General features: G+C 45.5%; 1 protein-coding gene across 2 annotated transcripts in view; it reads right to left on the minus strand.

The window, feature by feature from the left end:
- The window catches only part of si:ch211-140l13.3 (centromere protein J), a 316,358-nt gene that overhangs the window by 194,548 nt on the left and 96,489 nt on the right, over positions 1–25,321 (minus strand). For both annotated transcript variants that reach the window (XM_068045779.1, XM_068045778.1), the window contains exon 3: positions 24,942–25,193. In XM_068045779.1, the coding sequence (XP_067901880.1) occupies positions 24,942–25,193 (252 nt within the window). The remainder of the gene's footprint in view (positions 1–24,941; positions 25,194–25,321) is intronic.

A 25,321-nucleotide genomic window follows, 5' to 3' on the forward strand; every position in this document is an offset into this window, starting at 1 on the left:
GCTGAGCCCCAGGCTCATGATGTGCTGCAGCTGCAGCGAGAGGTCAAGCAACATCTGGTGGAGATGTCAGAGGCTATGCATGCCCAAGGACGGACGATGGCGGAGTCCATTCAGGCCATGGGTACTGCACTGTCTTGACTGATGCACGAGTGGCATCCTCCATTGAGAGACTGGCGGATCTTCTGGAGAGCCATATCTAGCAGAGCACTCAGTCTCTGCAGGAGATTCATGCAGACATGCATACTCTCCTCTTGATCATGAGCCCAGGACAACAGTGGCAAGGTGACATGGGGACACAGAGTCTGGTGTTATCATCAGGTCCTCTACCCTCTCCAGTCGGCAGTGAGGCACAAGTATACCTTGCAGGGGAGAAAGAGTAGCTGGCCCTTGCAGTTAGAGGCTCCTCTCAGGCTGCTCCTAGGGTGGGCAGCAGTTCCTCAGCCCCTCTGCTAGTGATACCAGATCCTTCTTCATCCCTGGAGACAGAGGGCGGTATTGGTTCTGAGCAGAACGCCGGGGCTGGGGCCCTCCAGGCCTAAGACATCCAGAGGACGACCGCCAAGGTCATCCCTGGCCAAGGGGCAGCAAGGTCAGCAGCCTGCTTCCACTTCACCTGACAGTGCAAGGGGAGAACCACATAGGAGCACACACAAAAGAATAAAGAGCATCGTGATGCACATGGATTCATGGGTGAAAGTGTCATGTGAATGGAAAGGGAAGCATTTGTTGTGATGGTGAATAAACATAAGCTTTCATCTCACAAGATCCCCTTCCTCTTATTTAAGGCCTTTAGTCCTTCATTTCAACCCTTCCTCTGTCAAGGGAGTATAAGACACTAGTTCAGCCTCAGCTGGAGCATTGCGTCCAGATCTGGGCGCCACACTTTAGGAAAGGCATGAGGGCATTTGAGAGTACAGAAAAGATTCATGAGAATGGTTCCAGGGATGAGGAACTTCAGTTATGAAGACAGATTGGAGAAGTTAGGACTGTTTTCCTTGGAGAAGAGAAGGCTGAGAGGTGATTTGATAGAGGCATCAAAATCATGAGGTGTCTGGACAGAGTAGATAGAGAGAAACTGTTGGCACTCGTGAAAGGATCGAGAACGACGGGGCACAGATTTAAAGTATTTGGCAAGTGAAGCAAAAGTGGCATGAGGAAAACCTTTTTCACGCAGCGAGTGGTTAAGGTCTGGAATGCGCTGCCTGAGAACATGGTGGAAGCAGGTTCAATTGAAGTATTCAAAAGGGAATTAGACAGTTCTATGAAAAGGATGAATATGCAGGATTATAGGGGAAGATGGGGGAATGGAACTGAGTGAATTTCTCTTTCGGAGAGCTGGTGTGGACACGATGGACCGAATGGCCTCCATCTGCACTGTAGCAATTCTGTGATTCTGTGAAGGGGCTCGAGGCAAAGCATCATGTCACAAGAGGTCAAGTCTAGAGCCTTGCCTGCTGGCCGCTGTGCACATGGACGCTTGGTGATGGCTTGCTAAAGGAAGGAAGACAGGCTACAACAGGTCTCCATGAAGGTAGGTCTTTACTGATCAACCTGCAACTGGTAGTTATGATCAAAGGAAACACGAATGTATAAGGGCATCGTGAGCCTCCCTTGCAGGTATCTCATGTTGTCTTTCATGTTGCCCCTGGGGTTCTTCATCTGGCGATGCTTGGCCAGTTTCCTGCTCCGCATCCTCATCGTCTGCGAAGGCATCGCACTCCTTGAAATCCTCATTGTTCCATGCCTCCCCCCTTTGTAGCGATAGGCTGTGCAATGCGCAGCAGACCACCACGATACACGAGACCCTTGCGGGGGCATACTGAAGGGCTCCATCTGACCGATCCTGGCACCTGAATCTCATCTTGAGCAGACCAATGGTCTGCTGTATAGTCATTTGTGTTATCCCGTGGCAGGTGTTATACCTCTCCTCCTCATCTGTCTGTGGGTTCCTTCCAGGCATCACAAGCCATGTCCTCAGTGAGTTGCCCTTGTCACCAAGGATCCATCCCTGAAGGTGGGAGGGAGGTTGGAAAAACTCTGGCACCTGGGACTGCCTCAAAATGTAGGCATCGTGACAACTTCCCAGGAAGCATGCACAGACCTGCAGGATCTGCTTATGGCAGTCCACAAACCAAATGTACATCCAAAGAGTGGAATGTTGCTGAAGGCTGCTGGCTGGTGTGCAGGAGCCTTGATGGCAACATGCTTGCAGGCGATGACACCCTGCACCTGGGGGAATCTAGCAATGGCCCTGAACCCGATGAACCTCAGCCTGAGGGTTGGGATCCATACAGAAGAGCACATTGTTGCCCGCCCTTCTGAAAAGAGCATTGGTGGCCTCCTTATGGCACCAATGGGCTGCTGAATGTAAGATCCCACATATGTCCCCAGTGGATCCCTGGAATGATCCAGGGGCATAGATGTTCAGTGCCACAGTGACCTTCAGCGCCACTGGGATTGGATTTCCACCAGTTCTCCTGGGGCACAGCTTGTCCTGCATTACAGTGCCTAGGTCAGTGATGGCCTCCCTGGAGAGGTGGAGTCCTCTTTGCTACTGCCTCTCAGACATCTGTAGGTAGTTGAGCCTTGACCGGTACACCCTCTCTGGAGGGTAGCTTCTTTTGCACAGAGGAGACTGTTGGCTTTCCCCTCTGCACCCTTTTCTATCATTCAGCAGCCAATGCTATCTCTCCTGTGGGTTCATAGGTTGCTGGGGTGCTGCTGCCGGTGCCTGGAACTCCAATCTGCTCTGCTGTACCTCCTCACCAACAGGGTCCCCAAATCCTGGATGAATGAGGCCCGTGATAGGTGGCCTCCCTCCAAGTGCAAGGCCTTCACTGCCAACAGTCCCCCCACCTCCTTTCTCCAACTTGTAACCTTTGACAAGGTGACATTTGCCCATCATCCCCCCCACCCCCTCCCTTGCATGGCTGCCCTGCAGTTCTGGGACTCTTGCCCCCACCTCCTCAGACTATTCCCAATGCCCTTTGTTTGCCACCCTGTCTGGCAGTTGATGCTGCCTCTCCTGATGGTCTCCCTTTGCAGCTAGCAATGAGCATCCGCCACCATGTCACCTCCTTCTACCAGGTGAGGCTCTGAAGCCCCGTGATTCCCGGGCACCATTAATAAAATTTAAATGAGAATAAAAACCCTGTCAATAGACCTCTTAATTGCATAACTGTCTGCCTGTAACGTCGATGTCTACTCTCTGCCCTCCATGTTTGCCATCATTGACACATCGGGATGGGATGTTTGTCCGGTCCAATGTCTCCTGTTCCGATTTAATGCCCCCCCCCCCAACTCCATTCCATCTCCAAAGGCCGAATAAAATTTAGCCCCTTGATTTTAAAATTTTCATCCTCTTGATCGTCTTGTTCAAATGCCTCCATAGCAGTGTCTGTAACCTCCTCCAGCCCTACAACCCTTTGAGGACACTGTGTTCCTCCAATTCTGGCCTCTTGCACATCCCTAACATCCTTCACCCCATTTCTTCCCTAAACCTCTCCTCCTGTCTATCTTTTCCTCCTCCTTTAAGACACTCCTTAAAACATACTCTTTGACCAAGCATTTTGTTACCTGTTCTAATGTCTCCTTCTTTGGTTTGGTGCCAATATTTTTTGTCTGATTATGCTCCTTTGAAGCGCCTTGGGATGATTTACTATGTTAAAGACACTATGAAAATGCAAGTAACAGTTGTTGTACTTTATTCCTGTATTTAATATAAGAAAATTATGTGCATGCCAGTAATCTCTTTGACACCTTAATCAAGTCAAGTCAACCCAATCTGCTAGGCGACTCCAGTGACACCACTGATGGAGTGGGGTGAGGCACCTCCATGTGCCCTGAAGTGACTCTGTGAAATCACAGATCTCTGTTTATTATGCAGCTGGCCTGGGAATCTTCCCCCAGGAAGACATTTATGCTATGTACATTATTTTCTTCTACAAAAAGCAGAGTACTTTAAAAGAAATGTTCTGGACTTTTCTTCCCCTTTAAACAAATCTTTATCTTACCGACACTTGTTTCTGCCTTCTCGACCTGTGATTCCTGTCTGGAAACCTGTTTCTCAGGTTCCTCATTAGATGAATGCTGGGCCAAAGCAGAATTTTCAGCAGTAGAATTACCTGTTTCATAAACCCCAAAGACACTGATAGCAAAAAGTCAAAGGACATTGATTATGTTTATTGTAACTTATTAACTTACAAAATACAAAATCCAGCAGATCATAATTGCAAAACATATTGCTCATTAAAGTGATGGAAAAGTTTAAACTTTTACATTCTCGAGCAGCATAATATCTGACACATTATTTGTTTCTGTACTTGTTATGCTGAGTGTTATGAAATCTATGCCTCCCAACACTCAAATGCTCAAAAATTTGGAAGGAAGCAACCAAATCAGACACCGCAGGCTGGATTTTAAGAGCCCACCACGGAGATCGGCGGCGAGCTGAAAAGATGGCGGCCCGCCTGTGCAGGCCGCATGCCAAACAGCTGCCGCGATCTTAAGCGCGGCGACTCATTTAAATAGCCAGGGCGGCTGGCCCCTCCCCCCCAATCATGTGTAGGGGGCGGGCTGTCCGTAGCCAGCAATGGCGTCAGCTGGCTGTGTGCAGGCTCTGGCGCTATTTTTAAAGGGCAGCCAGCCCTGCTGGCATATTTACATTTTTAAAGAAAGATCTTCCCAAAACAAAATAAATAAGTTTCTAATACCCCTTTTCCACCACCCCATACCAATTACAATAACTATTTGCCCTTTCCCCCCAAATCACTTACCTTTTAGATCTGACTTTCCCCCCCCAAACTGCATAAAGGTTCAACACTTCCCACGATTCCCTCCACCCATTACATGTATTTGACCCCCCACTCCCGCACTGGTAAACCTACCTCCACCCCCTCTCCACCAGTGCAGCGCCTCATTTCCCCGGACGGGGATTTGAAGGCATGGGAGAGCTGGCTGCCACATCAAAGATCGCAATGGGCCCTCAAGATCTCAGGTAAGTGTATTTAAATTTATTAATTTTATTGATTTACATATTTAAATTGTGGTCCCGTTGCCCAACGGCAGGTGGGCTGCCAGGGAGCCTCGCCGCCACTGAGAGGATTGGGCTGGGCCCTGCCTGCGCTGAGGTCCATGGCGGGCTTCATCCGGAGCCATCGTCAGGCCCCTCCTGCCACAGATCACAACGTCGAGGGCTTCTTAAAATCCAGCCCAGCATTGATACAGGCTACTGTAACAGCACAATATGTTATCAATCCCAAGGCACTTGCGGTTTTCCAAGCTACATATTCCTCATTTCAGCCATAGCACTGAAGGGAGGAGAGGAGGTCTTCCCCTCAATCAGAGATAAGAGAACTAACAGTAGGGGAACATCTAGGCAATGGCAGCCATAGATGCTTTAAGATATTAATTGAGAAGGATACATTGTGACCAAACTGATTTTAAGGGGCTGAGAATAGAACTTGGGAAAATGAAATGGACAACAATATTGGTAAACAATGATATAGGACAGTAATGGGAAACATTTAAAACAATGTTCAACAAGGTTCAGGAAAAATATATTCTGCTAAAAAACAAGAACAAACTAAACACTAATGAGACACCATGGTTGAATAACGACACAAAGGAAAAATTGCGGGTAAGGAAAGAGGCATACATTAAGTAGATGAACAGTAGAAGAGAACTGGGCGGCACAGTGGCGCAGTGGTTAGCACCGCAGCCTCACAGCTCGAGCGACCCAGGTTCAATTCCGGGTTCTGTCTGTGTGGAGTTTGCAAGTTCTCCCTGTGTCTGCGTGGGTTTCCTCCGGGTGCTCCGGTTTCCTCCCACATGCCAAAGACTTGCAGGTTGATAGGTAAATTGGCCATTAGCAATTGCCCTTAGTATAGGTAGGTGGTAGGGACAGTTGGGGATGTGGTAGGAATATGGGATTAGTGTAGGATTAGTATAAATAGGTGGTTGATGGTCGGCACAGACTCGGTGGGCCGAAGGGCCTGTTTCAGTGCTGTATCTCTAATAAAAAAACATGACAAGGGAGAATACGAAGAGATTAGGGGGTCCAAGAAGAACTATGAAATTAAATTATCAAGGGACATAAAACAAATAATAAAATATTCTACCGGCACATAAATAAAAAGGAAAGTCAGGATGGGAATAGGACCACTGAGAGATGGGTAGGATAAAATCACAGGTAGCAATAGTGAAATGTAGAAATATTAAATAATTACTTTGCATCAATATTTACCAGGAAGACAGATCAGGCATACACAATGTCAGAAGATGAGAATAGAAATGATGTAACCTAATTTAAAGTAAAAAGAAAAGAAACATTAAATAAACTAATCAAGCTCAAAGAGGATAAAACCCCTGGTCCAGATGGATTGTATTGGCACATTTTAAAAGAATCTAGAGACAAGATAGCAGATGCAGTATCATAGATATTTAATAATTCATTAGAGAAAGGTGTGTGCCAGAAAACTGGAGAATAGATAACTTTGTAGCTATATGTAATAAGGGAGAAAGAACATGTCCAGAGAACTATTGACCAGTCAGCTTAACATCAGTGGCAGGAAAAACAATGGAATCCCTACCAAAGGAGAAAATAGAAAAACATCTAGAAACTAAAAATATAATAATGAATAGTCAGTGTGGATTTCAAAAGAGAAAGTCTTGCTTGACCAACCTCATTGAATTCTTTGAAGATGTATCAGAGAGAGTAGATAAGGATAATGCAGTAGATGCAAGTTATCTAGATTTCCAAAAGGTCTTCTTTAAGGTGCCACATAATAAGTTAATGAATAAGGTCAGAGCATATAGAATCAGAGGACAAGTAGAAGAATGGCTAGCAGAGAATAGGGGTAAATGGTAACTATTCAGAAAGCCAGAAGGTAGAAAGTGATATTCAGCAAGGATCAGTGCTGGAACTTTAGATTTGGATTTTGGAATCAAAAACACAATTTCTAAAATTACAGATGACACCAAATGATGGGGCCGGTGGAGGGTGGTGGTGGAGAACAGTCAATACTGAGGAGGATTTCAACCAATTAGAATAGACATTAACAAACATGCATAATGAACATATAATTTGCAAATGAATTTCAACACAGGAAAGTGTGAGGTATTACATTTTATTAAGAAAACTAAGGAGGTCACATATTGCTGGCAAAATATGAATCTAAATTGAATAGATGAGCAAAGGGATCTGGGAGTACAAATAGACAAATCACTAAAAGTAGCGATGCAGGATAACAAGGCCATAAGAAAAGCGAACCAAGCAGCAGAGTTTATTTCTAGAGGGATGTAATTGAAAAGTAGAGAAGTTGTGGTAAGCTTGTAGCGAACCTTGGTTAGACTGAACTTGCAGTATTTTGTATGTTCTGGTTGCTGTATTATAAAAAGGATATGGTGCACTGGTGAGGCTGAAAAAAAGATTTACAAGGATCATACCAGCTAAGCAAGGTTGTACCAATTAAGAAAGGAAGAACAGACTTGGGTCTCTCTTAAAAAAAGGCTGAGGGTTGACTTATTAGAGGTCTTTAAAATTATGAGGGTTTTGATACAGTAGATTCAGAGACAGCATTTCCACTTGTGGGGAAGAGCAAAACTAGAAGTGATCAATATAAGATATTCACCAAAGAAATTAAATAAGCAACTCATAAGAAAGCTGTTTACCTAGGGAGTGGTGAGATTGCTACCACAGGGAGTGGTTGAGGCGACTAGTATGGATGTCTTTAAGGAGAGGCTAGATAAGCATATGATGGAGGAAACAAAAAATTTAGCTGATAGAGTTAGATGAGGAAGGATGAGAGGAGGAGCATAAATGCCTGAATAGACTGGTTGGCTGAATGGCTTGATCTGTGTTGTATATCCTCGCAAATTCTATGTAAGATGAAAAACAGAAAGTGTCTCTACATTTCTTACTGTTTTGGTCAAAAATTATATTAGCAACAGCCTTCTCATTGGTTGGTGCTTCACACAGAACATAAGAATGTACAGCACCAGAAAGAATTTTGTGGTCCATTCGGTAGGTTCCTCTGATTTTCTCATCCCTATACTCACCGGTGCTGCCACTATTCACAGTTACTGGCTGTACCTTACACTCAGCAGCTTCTCACTCCTACTTTACTAGCTTAACATAACTTTTACAACTTGATGGGGGATATATTGGACAAGGCCTGAAAATGGGTGTGGGGATTACCCATTCACTGCGATGCTCCCTGTTCATTTAAAAGATGGTAGCATGCAGCCCAGTGCTAAGCATGCTGCTGAGTGGCTGTACACCTCAGCAGCAGCCCAAATTTCTGCAAGGCTAGCACCACTTAAAGCTAGCCTGCACTACTTAAAGCTGGCCTGCACCTCTTAAAGGGGAGATGCATTCTGGCCGCAGCAGGTGCTGGAAGTGGCTGGGGAAGACATTCTGAACAGGAAGCAAAATGAAAATGGTGCAAAAGGGCAGAGTGCAGGGTCCAAGGCCCTCTGATGTAGTACTGGATGCCTTGGTGCAGGAGGTGGACAGGAGGAGAGAGATCCTGTATCCACAGAGGGCCAGATAGACATTGAAAAGGCAGTGGGAGCAGATAACCATTGCCATTAATGCAAGCACTCTAACCCCTAAGACCTGAGTGCAGTGCCAACGGCAATTTAATGACCTCACACAAGTGGTCAAGGTCAATGAATGCATCTTCAAATGCCATATCCTTACAATTGAACAACTAGCCTCACACACTGTTCCTTTCACCACCACCCCCCAACGTCATCTACCAACATTCTCTATCAAGCACAACTCATACCCAACATTCATAACCTCACATCACCCTCACAGACTTAACACTGCTGCAGACTGCACACCCACATCTCTCAGCTTGCACATGTTAACAACTGTTCAACTATGACAGGGACATCACCTAAAGACATTCACTGACATATTTCACTCTTTGTTGTCTGACATGGTGCTGCATAACTGCAGACAACAACACCTAATCAGTGGAGGACAGACACAGCTGCATGTCCTCACCCCTGCAGAGATGGTGTTGGCCTTCATTGGTGTAGCCGTGACTGAGAGCGTAGCCAGCAGTGGGGAAAAGGGGAAAAACTATGGAAGACAATGGTATGTTCCTACTTAATCCATCTGCAAGCTGCAGATAGTGGAAGCATGCACCTCTTGCTTTGCCCCATTTAGTTGTGCAAAGTTGGGTGGCAGGTTAGAAAATTGGACACAATATAAAAAAAAGCAAGGAGGGAAAAATTAGAGTACAAGAGAAAGCTAGCTAGAAATATAAAAATAGATACTAAAAGTTTCTATAGATATTCAAAAAAGAAAAGGGTGAACAAAGTGAGTGTTGATCCTATAGATGGTGAGTCTGTGGAATTAATAAGGGAAAATAAGGAGATGGCAGATGAATTGAACAGATATTTTGCATCAGTCTTCACAACAGAGGATACAAGTAACATCCCAGAAATAGCTGTAAATCAGGAAATGGAAAGGAGGGAGGAACTCAAGAAAATTACTATCACCAGGGAAGTGGTACTGAGCAAATTGTTGGAGCTGCTCGCTGACAAGTCCACGAGTTCTGATGGACTTCATCCTGGGGCCTTAAAAGAAGAGCTAGTGAGATATTCACTATACCCTCTGACCTCCCCCTCTTTGATGCTGAACGTTCTGTACTCAGCAAAGGACTCTGTTTTATCCCCTTACGTCCCCACCTCAGTTAATTTTGTGCTCGGCATGACATGGAGCTCTTCTTCCGTCGCCTTCGCCTCCGTGCTCACTTCTTTGACCAGGAGTCCTCCCCCCGACCAACAGACCCATTCACCCGCCTCCAGCATTCTCCCTCTACCTGGACCCCTCCCTCTGACGTCTTACCTGCTCTTGATCTTTTCATTGAAAATTGCCTGCGAGACATTGGCCGTCTCAATTTCTCTGCCCCGCTCACTCACTCTAACTTGCCCCCCTCTGAACTTGCCGCACTCCGTTCTCTCAGGTCTAGCCCCAACATTATCATCAAACCTGCAGATAAGGGTGGTGTTGTTGTCTGGCGTACCGACCTCTACCGTGCAGAGGCTGAGCGCCAACTCTGGACCATGACCCCCACCACCAAACATCAAGCTACTGTCCAGAGGACTGTCACTGACCTAATCTCATCTGGATATCTTCCCTCTACAGCTTCCAACCTCATAGTCACACAACCCCAGACAACCCGCCTAAAATCTCCTTCCTAAAATCCACAAACAGGACTGTCCTGCCAGACCCATCATTTCAGCCTATTTCTGCCTCGCTGAACTTATTTCTTCCTATCTTTAGTTTAGTTTAGTTTAGAGATACAGCACTGAAACAGGCCCTTCGGCCCACCAAGTCTGTGCCGACCATCAACCACCCATTTATACTAATCCTACATTAATCCCATATTCCTACCACATCCCCAACTGTCCCTATATTTCCCTACCACCTACCTATACTAGGGGCAATTTATAATGGCCAATTTACCTACCAACCTGCAAGTCTTTTGGCTTGTGGGAGGAAACCGGAGCACCCGGAGAAAACCCACGCAGCCACAGGGAGAACTTGCAAACTGCACACAGGCAGTACCCAGAATTGAACCCGGGTCGCTGGAGTTGTGAGGCTGCGGTGCTAACCACTGCGCCGCCCCTATCTTGACTATCTTTTCTCCCCTGATCCTGTCTCTTCCCACCTGCATCCATGACTCATTTTGACAATTTCCAGTTTCCTGGCTCTAACCGCCTCCTCTTCACTATGGACGTCCAATCTCTCTACATCTCCATTCCCCACCAAGACGGTTTGAGGGCTCTCCGCTTCTTCCTTGAACAGAGGCCCAACCAGTCCCCATCCACCACCACCCTCCACCGCCTGGCTGAACTTGTTCACACATTGAACAACTTCTCCTTCAACTCCACTCACTTCCTTCAAATAAAAGGTGTTGCCATGAGTACCTGCATGGGTCCTAGTTATGCCTGTCTTTTCGTGGGATATGTCGAACATTCCTTGTTCCAATCCTACTCAGGCCCCCTCCCCCAACTCTTTTTCCGGTACATTGATGACTGTATCGGTGCCGTTTCCTGCCTCTGCCCCAAACTGGAAAACTTTATCAACTTTGCTTCTAATTTCCACCCTTCTCTCACCTTTACATGGTCCATCTCTGACACTTCCCTTCCCTTCCTCTACTTCTCTGTCTCCATCTCTGGGGATAGGCTGTCCTATCCTTATAATATTCATTATAAGCCCACCGACTCCCACAGCTACCTCAAATACACTTCTTCACACCCTGCCTCCTGTAGCGACTCCATTCCATTCTCCCAGTTTCTCTGTCATTGAGTTATAGAGTTCTACAGCACAGAAACAGGCCCTTCAGCCCATCATGTCTGTGCCGGTCATTAAGCACCTATCTATTCTAATCCCATTTTCCAGCACTTGGCCCATAGCCTTGGATGCTCTGGCGTTTCAAGTGCCCATCTAAATACTTCTTAAATGTTGTGAGGGTTCCTGCCTCTACCACCCCTTCAGACAGTGTGTTCCAGTTTCCAAACACTCTCTGGGTGAAACATTTTTCCTCAAATCCCCTCTAAACCTCCTGCCCTTTACCTTATATCTATGCCCCCTGGCTATTGACCCCCTCCGCTAAGGGAAAGCGTTTCTTCCTATCTATCCTATCAATGCCCTTCATAATTTTGTGTACCACAATCAGGTCCCCCGTCAGCCTTCTCTGCTCTAAGGAAAACAACCCTAGCCTATCCAGTCTCTCCTCATAGCTGAAACACTCCAGCCCAGGTATCATCCTGGTAAATCTCTCTGCACCCTCTCCAGTGCAATCACATCCTTCCTATAGTGTGGTGACCAGAATTGTACACAGTACTCCAGCTGTGGCCTAACTAGCGTTTTATGCAGCTCCATCATAACCTCCCTGCTCTTATATTCTAAGCCTCGGCTAATAAAGGCGAGTATCCCATATGCCTTCCTAACCACCTCATCTACCTGTCTGCTTTCAGTGATCTATGGACAAGTACACCAAGGTCCCGCTGACCCTCTGTACTTTCTAGGGTCCTACAATCCATTGTATATTCCCTTGCCTTGTTAGTCATCCCAAAATGCATCACCTCACACTTCTCAGGATTATATTCCTTTTGCCACTGCTCTGCCCATCTTACCAGCCCATCTATATCGTCCTGTAATCTAAGGCTTTCCTCCTTGCTATTTACGATACCACCAATTTTAGTGTCGTCTGCGAACTTACTGATCATACCTCCTATATTTACATCTACATCATTAATGTACACTAAAAACAGCAAGGGTCCCAGCACCGATCCCTGTGGTAGACCACTGATCACAGGCTTCCACTCTCAAAAACAACCCTCGACCATCACTCTCTGCCTCCTGCAATTTGCCAAATTGCCCTGGATCCCATGGGCTCTTACCTTCTTAACCAATCTCCCACGCGGGACCTGATCAAAAGCCTTACTGAAGTCTATGTAGACTACAACAACTGCTTTACCCTCATCTACACATCTAGTCACCTCCTTGAAAAATTCAATCAAGTTTGTTGGACAGGATCTCCCCCTGACAAAGCCATGCTGACTATTCTTGATTAATCTGTCTCCGAAGCATCTGCTCTGATGATGCAACCTTCCACAACAGCGCTTCTGATATGTCTTCCTTTTTCCTCAACCGAGGATTCTCCCCCACTCTGGTTAACAGAGCCTATGTCCGACCCATTTCCCGCACTTCTGCCCTCACCCCTTCCCCTCCCTCCCAGAACCGTGACAGGGTTCCCCTTGTCCTCACTTTCCACCCCATCAGCCTCCACATCCAAAGGATCATCCTTGACTATTTCCGCCACCTCCAGCATGATGCCACCACCGAATGCATCTTCCCCTCCCTTTCCCTGTCAGCATTCCGAAGGGATCGTTCCCTCCGCTACACCCTGGTCTACTCCTCCATTACCCCCGACACCTGGTCCCCTTCCCAAGGCACCTTCCCATGCAATCACAGGAGGTGTAATACCTGCCCTTTTACCTCCTGTCTCTTCACTATCCAAGGCCCCAAACACCTTCTTTCAGGTGAAGCAGCGATATACTTGTATTTCTTTCAATTTAATATACTGTATTCGCTGCTCACAATGCCTGTATATTGGGGAGTCCAAACGCAGTTTGGGTGACCACTTTGCAGAACACCTTCGCTCAGTCCGAAAACATAACCCCGAGCTTCCTCTCGCTTGCCATTTCAACACCCCCCACCCCTCCTCCCACCGCTCTTATACCCACGTCTCTGTCCTGGGCTTGCTGCAGTGTTCCAGTGAACATCAACGCAAGCTTGAGGAACTGCACCTCATTTACAGATTAGGCACGCTACAGCCTATCGGATTGAACATTGAGTTCAATAATTTCAGAGCATGACTGGCCCTTTTTTATATTTTTTAAAACTTTTATTGTAGTTTCTTTCATCATTCATTTTTTTTTCCCCATGTGCCTGCCCACTGTTTTTTTCATGTTAGTGCTTTTGGCTAGGGCTGTTCATTATTCTGTCATTTAACACCCTCTCTGCCCTAATGCTTTGCCTTTCACCACACCATTAGCACACTCTTTGCCTTTGCCCCATGACCTCCTTGTCAGTTAATCTCTCCAGCCCTCGGTCCTATCAACACCTCCCCTTTTATTCTCTTTCCCCCATCCCCGCTTTATTTGCTTAAAACCTACTACATTTCTAACCTTTGCCAGTTCTGATGAAAGGTCACTGACCTGAAACGTTAACTCTGCTTCTCTCTCCACAGATGCTGCCAGACCTGCTGAATATTTTCAGCACTTTTTGATTTTATTTCAGATTTCCAGCATCTGCAGCAGTTTGCTTTTATAAAATCAATTAACCCCGACTATATAACCATAGAACCACAGAAAGATTACTGCACAGAAAGAGGCCATTCAGCCTATCATGTCTGCGCAGCTGAAAAAACTAGCCGCCCAATCTAACACCACCTTCCAGCACCTGGTCTGTAGCCTTGCAGGTTACAGTACTTCAGGTGCAGGTCCAGGTACCTTTCAAATGAGTTGAGGGTTTTTGCCTCCACCACCGATCTGGGCAGTGAATTCCAGACACTCGCCACTCTCTGGGTGAAAAAGTTTATCCTCATGACCCCTCTGATCCTTCTACTAATCACCTTAAATCTGTGCCGCCTGGTAACTGACCTCTTCACTAGGGGAAACAGGTCCTTCATGTCTACTCTATCTAGGACCCTCATAATTTTGTACACCTCAATTAAGTCACCCTTCAGCCTCCTCTGTTCTAAGGAAAACAATCCTAGCCCATCCAATCTTTCCTCATAGCTGCAATTTTCCAGTCCTGGCAACATTCTTGTAAATTTCCTCTGTACTCTCTCCAGAGCAATTATGTCCTTCCTGTAATGTGGTGACAAGAACTGTAGGCAATACTCCAGCTGTGGCCTAACCAGCGTTTTATACAGTTCCAGTATTACATCCCTGCATTTGTATTCTATACCTCGGCGAATAAAGGAAAGCATTCCATATGCCTTCTTCACCACTTTATCTACCTGTCCTGCCACCTTCAGAGATCTGTGGACATGCACTCCAGGTTTCTCAATTCTTCTACCCCTCTTCCTGTTTATTGTGTATTCCCTCGCTTTGTTGTCCCCCCCAAATGCATTACCTCACACATCTACAGATTGAATTCCATTTGCCACTTTTCCGTCACTCAACCAAGTCACTGATATCATTCTGGAGTCTACAACTATCCTCTTCACTATCAACTACAGGCCAATTTTTGTGGCATCTGCAAATTTCCCAATCATGCCTCCCACATTTAAGTCCAAATCATTAATATATACCACAAACAGCAAGGGACCCAACACTGAGCCCTGTGGAACGCCACTGGAAACCACTTTCCATTCGCAAAAACATCCGTTGACCATTACCCTTTGTTTCCTGTCATTGAGCCAATTTTGGATCCAACTCGCCACGTTCCCCCTGTATCTTATGGGCTTTTACTTTTTTGACCAGTCTGCAATGTGGGACCTTGTCAAATGCCTCACTAAAATCCATGTAGACAACATCCACTGCACTACCCTCATCAATCATCCTTGTTACTTCCTCAAGAAATTCAATTAAGTTGGTAAGACATGACCTTCCGTTAATAAATCCATGCTGACTATCCCTGATTAATCCATTCCTTTCTAAGTGACAGTTATCCTACTTCTTAGAATTGATTCTAATAATTTGCCCACCAACAAGGTCAGACTGACTGGCCTATAATTATTTGGCCTATTCCTCGCACCCTTTTCAAACAGTGTTTGTAATTGTGCTTATCGTATCTATTATTTCACACACCTCCTCTTTAACTACAATGTTTTTTTCATTCATTCATGGGATGTGGGCATTGCTGGCTAGACCAGCATTTATTGCCCATCCCTAATTGCCCTTGAGAAGGTGGTGGTGAGCTGCCTTCTTGAACTGCCGCAGTCCTTGTGGGGTAGGAATACCCACAGTGCTGTTAGGAAGGGAGTTCCAGGACTTTGACCCAGCGACAGTGAGGGAACGGTGATATAGTTCCAAGTCAGGATGACGTGTGACTTGGAGGGGAACCTACAGGTGGTGGTGTTCCCATGTGTTTGCTGCCCTTGTCCTTCTAGGTGGTAGAGGTCGTGGGTTTGGAAGGTGCTGTCAAAGGAACCTTAGTGCGTTGCTGCAGTGCATCTTGTAGATGGTACACATTGCTGCCACTGTGCGTCAGTGGTGGAGGGAGTGAATTTCTGTGGATGGGGTGTCAATCAAACGGGCTGCTTTGTCTTGGATGGTGTCAACCTTCTTGAGTGTTGTTGGAGCTGCGCCCAGGCACGTGGAGGGTATTCCATCACACTCCTGACTTGTGCCTTGTAGATGGTGGACAGGCATTGGGGAGTCAGGAGGTGAGTTACTCGTTGCAGGATTCCTAGCCTTTGACCTGCTCTTGTTGCCACGGTATTTATATGGCTACTCCAGTTCAGTTTCTGGTCAATGCTAACCCCCAGGATGTTGATAGTGGGGGATTCAGCGATGGTAATGCCATTGAATGTAAAGGGGAGATGGTTAGATTCTCTCTTGTCTGTATGTCTGCATCATCCCTCTCCTTTGTGAATACAGAGACAAAGTACTCGTTAAGAACCCTGCCCACATCTTCTGCATCCATGCATAAGTTACTTTGTACATCTTTGACAGGCCCTACCCTTTCCTTAGTTATCCTCTTGCTCTTAATGTACTGGTAAAACATCTTTGGGCTTTCCTTGATTTTACCTGCCACTATTTTTTCATGTGCTGTCTTTGCTTTCCTAATTTCCTTTATTACTTCACCCCTGCACTTACTATACTCCTCAAGGCTTTATAAAGTATTATTTTTTTTTACTGTCATAAGCTTTCTTTTTCTGCTTTATCTTATCCTGTATGCTTCTAGATAACCAGGGGGCTCTAGATTGGCAGTACCACCCTTTTTCTTTGTGGGAACATGTCTACACTGTCCCCAGAGAATCTCATGTTTGAATGCCTCCCACTGGTTTGCCACTGATTTTCCTTCAAGTAGCTGTATCCAGTCCACTTTTTCCAGATCACCTCTCAGCTTCATAAAATTTGCCTTCCCCAATTTAAAACTTTTACTCCTGTTCTATCTTTGTCCTTTTCCCTAACAATGCTAAACCTAACTGTATTATAGCCACTATCTCCAAAACGGTCACCCACCGCTATTTCACCCACTTGCCCAGCTTCATTTCCTAAGACTAAATTTAGAATTGTGTACCCTCTCGTTGGCCTTGTTACGTGCTGACTAAACAGGTTCTCTTGAATGCAGTTCAAGAATTTTGTGCTCTCTGTGCCCTTCACACTGTTTGTATGCCAGTTGATATTAAGGTAGTTGAAATCCCCAACTATTATTGTCCTATTGTTTTTGCACTCAGAAATTTGCCTCCATATTTGTTCTTCTATCTCCCTCTCACTCTTTGGGGGTCTATAGTACACTCCTGGTAGTGTGGCTGCTCTTTTTTTATTTCTGAGCTCAACACATATGGCCTCATTTGATGATTCATTTAGTATATCACTTTCTCACAGCTGTAATTGATACTTTAACCAATAATGCTACACTCCCTCCTTTTTTATCCCCCTCTTTATCCGGCCTGAAAGCTCCATATCCAGGGATGTTGAGCTGCCATTTTTGCCCCCTTTAACCAAGTCGCCATTATAGGAGTGATATCATGTTGCCATGTGTCTATCTGTGCGCTCAGCTCATCGGCTTTATTTGTTATACTCCTTGCATTTAAATAAATACCTTTTAACACTGCCAAATTCCTGTGCTGTATACTTTTTAACCTTTGCTTCTTCTGTCTTTCAGTCACTTGCTAATTTTCTGCCTCCCGTTCCCTGCTCTGAATTTGTCCTTTCTGAAACTGCCCTCAGGTTCCCGTCCCATGAGTTTAAACCATCCCCAACAGCACTAGCAAACCTTCCTGCAAGGTTATTTGTCCCTATCCTGTTCAGGTGTAGACAGGCTTATACAGCTCCCACCTTCCCCAGAACTGGTCCCAGTGCCTCTGAAATCTGAAGCCCTCCCTCCTGCACCATCTCCCCAGCCACGCATTCATCTGGTGTATTCTTCTATTTCTATATTCACTAGCATGTGACCTTGGGAGTAATCTGGAGATTACTACCTTTGAGGTCCTGTTTGCTCATCTCTTTCTAACTCCCTAAACTCAGCCTGCAGGACCTCATCCCTTTTTTTACCTATATCGTTGGTACCAATGTGGACCACAACCTCTGGCTGTGCACCCTCACCCTCCAGAATGCTCTGTAGCCATTTGGTGATATCCATGACCCTTGCGCCAGGGAGGTGACATACCATCCTGGAATCATGTCTGCAACCACAGAAACGCCTGTATGTTCTCCTAACTATAGAATCCCCTGCCACTATTGCTCTCCTGTCCTTTCTCCTCCCTTCCTGCACAGCTGAACTACCCATGGTGGTCTGGTCATGACTCTTGCTGCACTCTCCAGAGGAATGCTCACTCCCATCGGTACTCAGAACTGAATACCAGTTAGAAAATGGGATGCCCTCCAGGGACTCCTGCACTACCTGCCTTGTCCTCCTTGTCATCTGGCAGCCACCCAGTCCCTCTCTACCTGCGCTCTCTTAAGCCACCTGCTGAAATGTGCTATCCACGTAAACTCATCCTTGCGAATGCACCTCAGTGGTACCAGCTGCACCTCAAGTTCCAAGATTCGGCGCTCGAGTTTTTGCATTTGGTGGCACTTCCTGCACGTGTAGTTGTCTCGAACATGGGTAGGGGCCTGGAGTCCCCACATGGCACAGGATGTGCATTCAATGGATGTGAGCAGCCCTGCAATGCCTCAAATTATTTATCTAATGCACTAAAATTGGAAGTAAAATAAACACAATAAAATGGTTATGAATAGAATGGACAAACGAGTAACCACCTACCAATTACTGGTATTTTAACTTCTGCTTAGTAGATAGACTTAAATGTTCGGGGGAAAATAAAAAATCAGCAGAAAAAAGAAAAAGAAAATACCCACCAGATACTCACCAACAAGCTCCCTCGTTGCTTTCTCTCCCCTCTCGTGCTGTTTGTAGCTCCGAAGTCCCACCCAGCCAACCAACTACCTGATTTCCTGTGATGTCACAACTCAGTTTTTCTTTCTGTTTGCATGCTGTGTTGTTGGAGAGGTGCTCTGCCTCTGTATCTCTGCCATTGGTTCCTGCACTCTTTTTAAACTCCTCGCTCCCCATGTTCTCTGCCTCTGTGTCTCTGCCATTGGTTCTCGGGCTCTTTTTAAACTCCTCGCTCCCGATATGCTCTGCCGCTGTGTCTCTGCGGTTGGTTCCCGCCCTCTTTTTAAACTCCTCGCTCCCGATATGCTCTGCCGCTGTGTCTCTGCCGGCGGTTCCCGTGCTCTTTTAAACTCCTCGCTCCCAATGTGCTCTGCCACTGTCTATGTGGAAATGAGACAGCTTATCACACATGGATGTGAGCGATACACAAAATGAGCTAAACAAAGGCATTCCTAGACTCTACGGGGGGAATTGAAGCTCTCCCCCGCGGCAGCTTTGAGGCAGGGAGAGCAAAAAAATCAGATGAGATGATGGCTTGGAGGGAGGGGTTCCCACCACCATCCCATTTCCGCCAAAATTTATTACAGGATGGGAAGGCCTGTTAACAACCTTCCCACCCCGCCGCCAATTGAGACCCTTAATTGGACAATTAACCCCAATTAAGGGCCTCAACCCGCTGCAGCCACAATTAGCCATGCAGGCAGTCGTCACACGGGAAGCACGGCATGAAAAACCATGTGAGCTGATTCCTCTGGCTCTGGGGTGGGGGTGGGGGGTGGTGTCCCTTGTTAAAAGTTACAGTGCCTGAACAAGGGATCTGGCATCAGAAAGGGTGAAGCCACCCCTCTGCCCTTGCTAGAGACCCCCCTATACACTCTCCCCCACGAGACCCCTCCCGCCCTGACCCACCAGTGGCCTGGGTCCAGTGCCACTCCTGGGCCTACGGCAGCAGTGTTCAGTGGAAGAGCTGCTGGCCTCTGATTGGCCGGCAGCTCTCCAAGGACGGGACTTCCAGCAACGGGGCCCTTGATCCTGTGGAAGGCCCGCCTCTGTCCACTTAAGTGTCTGAATGGCACTAGATTTGGCGGGCCTTCCGTAGAAACGGCGACGCGAGTTTCTTGGCGTCGCCTTTTCTGGGCATTGAGACCCCTGCCGCCAGCATAAAATATCAGACTACTTCTCCAGATATCCTTCACCACAATAGAGTGTGAACAACCCTCATATTATTAAATTGGGGCTATCAAAAGCTATTGTACAGCTCATCAGAAACTGAAACCTAAAGTCACATGGGTAAACTAACCTTAATTAAATTAAAGTTTACCTTTAAAGGTAATCATTTCGACGAAATGTTCCAGTTCAGAACATCAGTCATCAACATCTGTTTGGTCTCTCCAACTACATGGTCAACACTGAAAGCCATCTTGAATTCCAGCACAAGGCTGACAGGGAGAGAGACCGGTTCCAGCTAACATTTGAACCCAACAAGAGAGAATCTAACCATCTCCCCTTGATGCTCAACAGCATTACCATCGCTGAATATCCCACTATCAACATCCAGAGAGTTACCATTGACAAGAAACTTAACTCGACCAGCCGTATAAATACTGTGGCTACAAAAGCAGGTCAAAGGCTAGGAGTTCTGTGCCGAGTAACTCACTTCCTGCACCCCAAAAGCCTGCTCACCATCTAAAAGACACAAATCAGGAGTGTAATGGAATACTCTCCACTTGCCTGAGTGAGCGCCACTCGAACAACACTCAAGAAGCTCAACACCATCCAGGACAAAGCAGCCCGTTTAATCGGCACCCCATCCACTATCTTAAATGTTCACTCCCTTTACCACCAGTGTACAGCAGCAGGAGTGTGTACCATCTATAAGATGCACTGCAGCAACTCACCAAGCCTCCTTGGACAGCACCTTCCAAACCCGTGACCTCTACCACCTAGAAGGACAAGGGCAGCACACGCATCAGAACATCACCACCTGTAAGTTCCCCTCCAAGCCATTAATAATCCTGACTTGGAACTATATTGCCATTCCTTCACTGTCACTGGGTTAAAAATACGGAACTCCCTTCCTAAAAGCTCTGTGGGTGTACCTACCCCAAATGGACTGCTGCAGTTCAAGAAGGTAACTTACAATGCCTTCTCAAGGGCAATTAGGGATGAGTGACTAATGGTGTCCCTGCCAATGACACTCACGTCCCAGGAATGAATAAATAAAGGTATATTCTTAAGCATGCACGATAAGTACATACTAAAAATGAACAGGCTCACAAAACAAACATGAACCTAAATAGCTTAATAAACAAATTAAAAGTGAGATATAAAGATGAAAATTACCTCTACAAATCCTGCAGCCAGAAAGGGGAAGGGGTCCACTGGGATGCAAATAAAGATGTGCAGAAACATGCGAACACATTTATCAAAGAAGCCAAGACACCAGAAAAAACAATACAGCTTAGGCTAAGCATAACACTAGGAAGGCAGTGAAAGAAGAGGTGGAGACTGTAAAATAGGCAAATAGCTTCAACTGATGCTGAGCAAAAATAGTAAATATTCTGAATTATTGTTTCTCCAAGTATTTACAAGGGAAAACTTGAGCAATGTGCGCTCCTCAAGCAAAGTTAATGACTTTGATATAAATGAAGTGAAAGTCCTAGAAAGACTATAAGAGCTCAAAACAAATAATTCACCTGGATATATGATATGTGTGTCAGATGTTCTGACATCTTTAGGGGAGATTTATTGGGAACTGAAAGTCATTACTGAGAAAGTAAAGTGACTCTGGAGAGGTACCGCAAGATTGGAAACAGGTTAAAATGGTGTCCATATTCAAACAGGGTGAGAAGACAGACACGTGAAATAACACACCATTAGTCTTACATATATTCGGCATATAATAATGGAATTAATTATCAGGAGTAAACTTGAAGATTATCTGTATAACAAAAAGAGTCAGCATGGATTCAAAAGAGGAAGATCCTGTCTCCCCAATCTCTTTGACTTATATGAGGAAAGAACAACTATATGCAATGGTGTACTTTGACTTTCAAAAGGCTTTGGACAATGTTCCACATAAAAGGTTATTAGTCAAACACAAACCTATGGGAATTCAAGGTAAACCATAGAAACAGATAAGAAACTGGCTGAACAGTAGGAAACGATAGGTACTCATTAGTAGAGATGTGCTAGAGGAAGTATTGAGCTCAGTGTTGGGACTTCTATCATTTCTAATTTACATAAATAACCTGAATTAAGAAACTGAACGCCAAGTGGGCACATTTTTAGACAGGTCATTGAAATCAGAAGAGGCAGCTCAGAAATTAAAGAATAAGTTGAAAAAAGATACATAACTGTGCAGAACAAAGTCATTTGAAATTTAATGCAGACAACTGTAAGGTGCTGAACATAGGGAAGAAAAGGTGACACATGTAGGGCTGGATTTAAGAGCCCTTCGGCGGTGAGTTCAAAAAATGGCGGTCCGTACGCATGGGTCACAGGCTAAACAGCCACCGCGATCTCTCGTGCGGTGGCTCATTTAACTAGCCAGAGCAGACCCCCCCCCCCACCCCCCAATTATGTGGAAGGGGTGGGATGTCCATCGCCGGCAGTGGCGTCAGCTGCCTGTGCGCAGAGGCTGGCACCATTTTTAAAGAGCAGCCAGCCCTGCCGGCATACTTAAATTAAAAAAAATATAGCCCCCCCAAAATTTATTAAATAGATTTCTAACTCCCCTTTCCCACCCCCAATAACAATTACATTAACTATTTGCCCTTTCATCCCCTCAAAAGACTTACCTTTTAAATCTGACCTTCCCCCCGCCCCCCACCAAGACTGCACCAACCCCTACACCCATTACGTTTATTTGACCCCGTCCCCCACACGTGGAAAATCTTAACTCCTCTCCCCTCCCCACCAATGTCATGCTGGCTTTTCCCGGATGGGAATTGAAGGCGCAGGAGTGCCAGCCGCTGCGTCAAAGATCGCAGCAGGCCCAGAAGATTTCAGGTAAGTGTATTTAAATGTATTAATGTCATTCATTGAAATGTTGTTCCCGTCACCCAGTGGCGGGGGAGTGGGGATGGGGGGGCGGTGCGGTGACGGAGCCTCGCTGCTGTCGGGAGGATCGGGTCGGGTCCTCCCGGCATCGGCCTCCGTGGTGGGCCACTGTTGGACCCATCTTCCGGCTTTCCCCACCACACAGCCTGACGTCGTGGGCTTCATAAAATCCATGTACTCTGTGATAGGTGTTAAAATAGCTAAAATGGAAAGTATTTGTAGACTCAGTGCTAAATATGTCCAACCAATGCAAAGCAACAATCAACAAAGCCAATATAATGTTGAACCACATAGCCAAAAAAAATTTCATAGAAGTCAGACAAGATCGTGATCAAACTTTATTGTGGTTTGGTCAGACCACCGCTTGAATACTGTACCCAGCTCTGGTGACCAGGACACATGATAGACATTTACATGTTGGAGATGGGGTAGAGAAGAGCCATGAGGTTGATCCCTTGTGTGGGTGTGAGTTACGGAAAAACATTGGAGAAACCTGGGCTTTTCATCCTTGAAAGGAGGTGACTGAGAGATGATCTTATAGAAACATATAAGAGTGTTACATGAATGGAAAAAGTAAACCCAGAATATTACTTTAAACTAAATTGTGGGAGTAGGAAAAGGAGATACAAATTCAACCTAATAAAAGGTAATTTTAGAACTGGTATCAGGAAACTCATACTAAGAGTGACCAGCATGTGGAAAAACCCGGAAGCATTTGAGTAACAATTGGATGCTACTGTGGAACGACTTTAAGATCGTTCAAGATGAATGAATTAACATGGGTCAGTCTCATCTTTAATTATCATGTAATCTTATGATCCAACATTCTGCTGAATTATTCGACTGACACAGGAATATCTATCCTGGGGGGATTTAGAAATGATGCATTAGATGAATCACAAAGCACAAAAGAGCAGAAATATGTGGTGGTGGAGGAGCAGGAATCTGCTGGCTAGAGGACCAACTCACATCGGTCATCAGCTGTTGCTGATTTGGCCCTAATGGGAGCTGCATTTAAAAGGGTTCTATCTGAGCACCAACATTCTTACTGTTATTAGAAAGTGTTCCAAGCAAACTGCAATGTGTGACAGTGACTGCAGAGAGTCTACGACCTACATCTGTGCAATTATGCATGAACCCTTATCAGAACCACAATCCACCTTGAAAGTGCATGACAATTTCAGGGGCATCTGCATCAGGGTGACAGTGGGAAAGCTCCTTTGAATAGTGGGATGATCTCTCATGAATGATTGCACTACTGCTCTGGAGAACGTGGGCTTCACTCTTCAAGAGGCTCAGCTATTTGGTCTAGACAAGTTGGGAGATTGGAAAGAAAGTGCCATTTTCCAAATCTTCTTTGTCCTCAATGTTCCCCTACTGGTCTATTTTCACGCAGATCACTCTAAATGCTTTGGCAGTGCTCAGCAGCAGAGACATAGCTGGAGCAGGTACCGTTGTACAAGATTAGTTATTATAAAACACACACGATCACCAAGAAATAGCACCAGGCTAAAAATCATTAGCCACATAAACTTTTAGGGATTTAAATTTAGTTTCACTTTATTTCAACTGCACCCACATAATTTTCTTCTTATGGCGCAGAGTAAGGTATTGGCATCAATAGTAATTGATTTAGTGTACAGGACAATGTTGATTTGATGAAAGTGGATTGGGTCATTACACATGTAGACAGGAGTATCAATGCATTGGGCAGATGGGGCGCATAGCTGAAGGCCTCATCTATGAGAGCCCGTCATATGAATCTTGCCGTCTGCAATGATGTTTCAACAGCGATATCTTCCAACTCATTTTCAAGGTTTTGCTCTCTCCATGGCTGTGGGTGGGAATCCTACTCCTCCTCTGCTCCATTATTAAACAAGAACCATAATTCATAAATCCACTGTTAAAGTTCACCTTTGGAGAAATTCCTTAAAAACAGTCACTTGCTATCTGTCCTGAACCAGCTTGACCCTCTTTGCCCATTTCATGTGTTTTTGAACTGAGCACAAAGACACATTTCTCATGACAATATCAGCCTTTGCCCTATTGCTCACTATACCCCCATTGTCATGTGTTTAAATCATTGAACTGAAGCTGTTACACAAAATGGATTAGAATCCAGCAATATGAGTTCCGCCTCATGTCCTGGCTCCCACTCTACTATTCTGCATCAGTATGACTAGCCTTGCAGAATGAAACGTTTGCCTTGTTGTTCTTCAGTTATGAATATTTCCATTTACTTCAATTCTGAAGTTCAACCTCTGTGACTAACCTGTGTCTTGAGATGGATGTGGATGCACTGCTGTCTGAATAGGGTTGCTGCAAACAGACGATGCAGATGGAGTTTGCTGTGCTGGGGATTGCACGATTTGAACCAGTGGAATGCAAAATGATCTTTTGGCATTTGAAGAGCTTTCATTAGCAGATGCATTAGAGAATTGAAAAGTAGTTGTATTGATCCCTGGAGGCAGAGCTGTAGTGATACCAGTCAATGGAGATGAGAATCCTACCGGCAATGTAAAACCTGTAGCAAATACAAAATAACATTAAAGACAGAAAAAAACTAATTGCATTTATATAACATCCTTCATGACCTCAGAACATCCCAAAGTGCATCACAGCCAATGAGATACTTTTGAAGCATTGTGATGT

Source organism: Heterodontus francisci, chromosome 13 (assembly GCF_036365525.1).
Source record: "Heterodontus francisci isolate sHetFra1 chromosome 13, sHetFra1.hap1, whole genome shotgun sequence".
NCBI lineage: Eukaryota > Metazoa > Chordata > Chondrichthyes > Heterodontiformes > Heterodontidae > Heterodontus > Heterodontus francisci.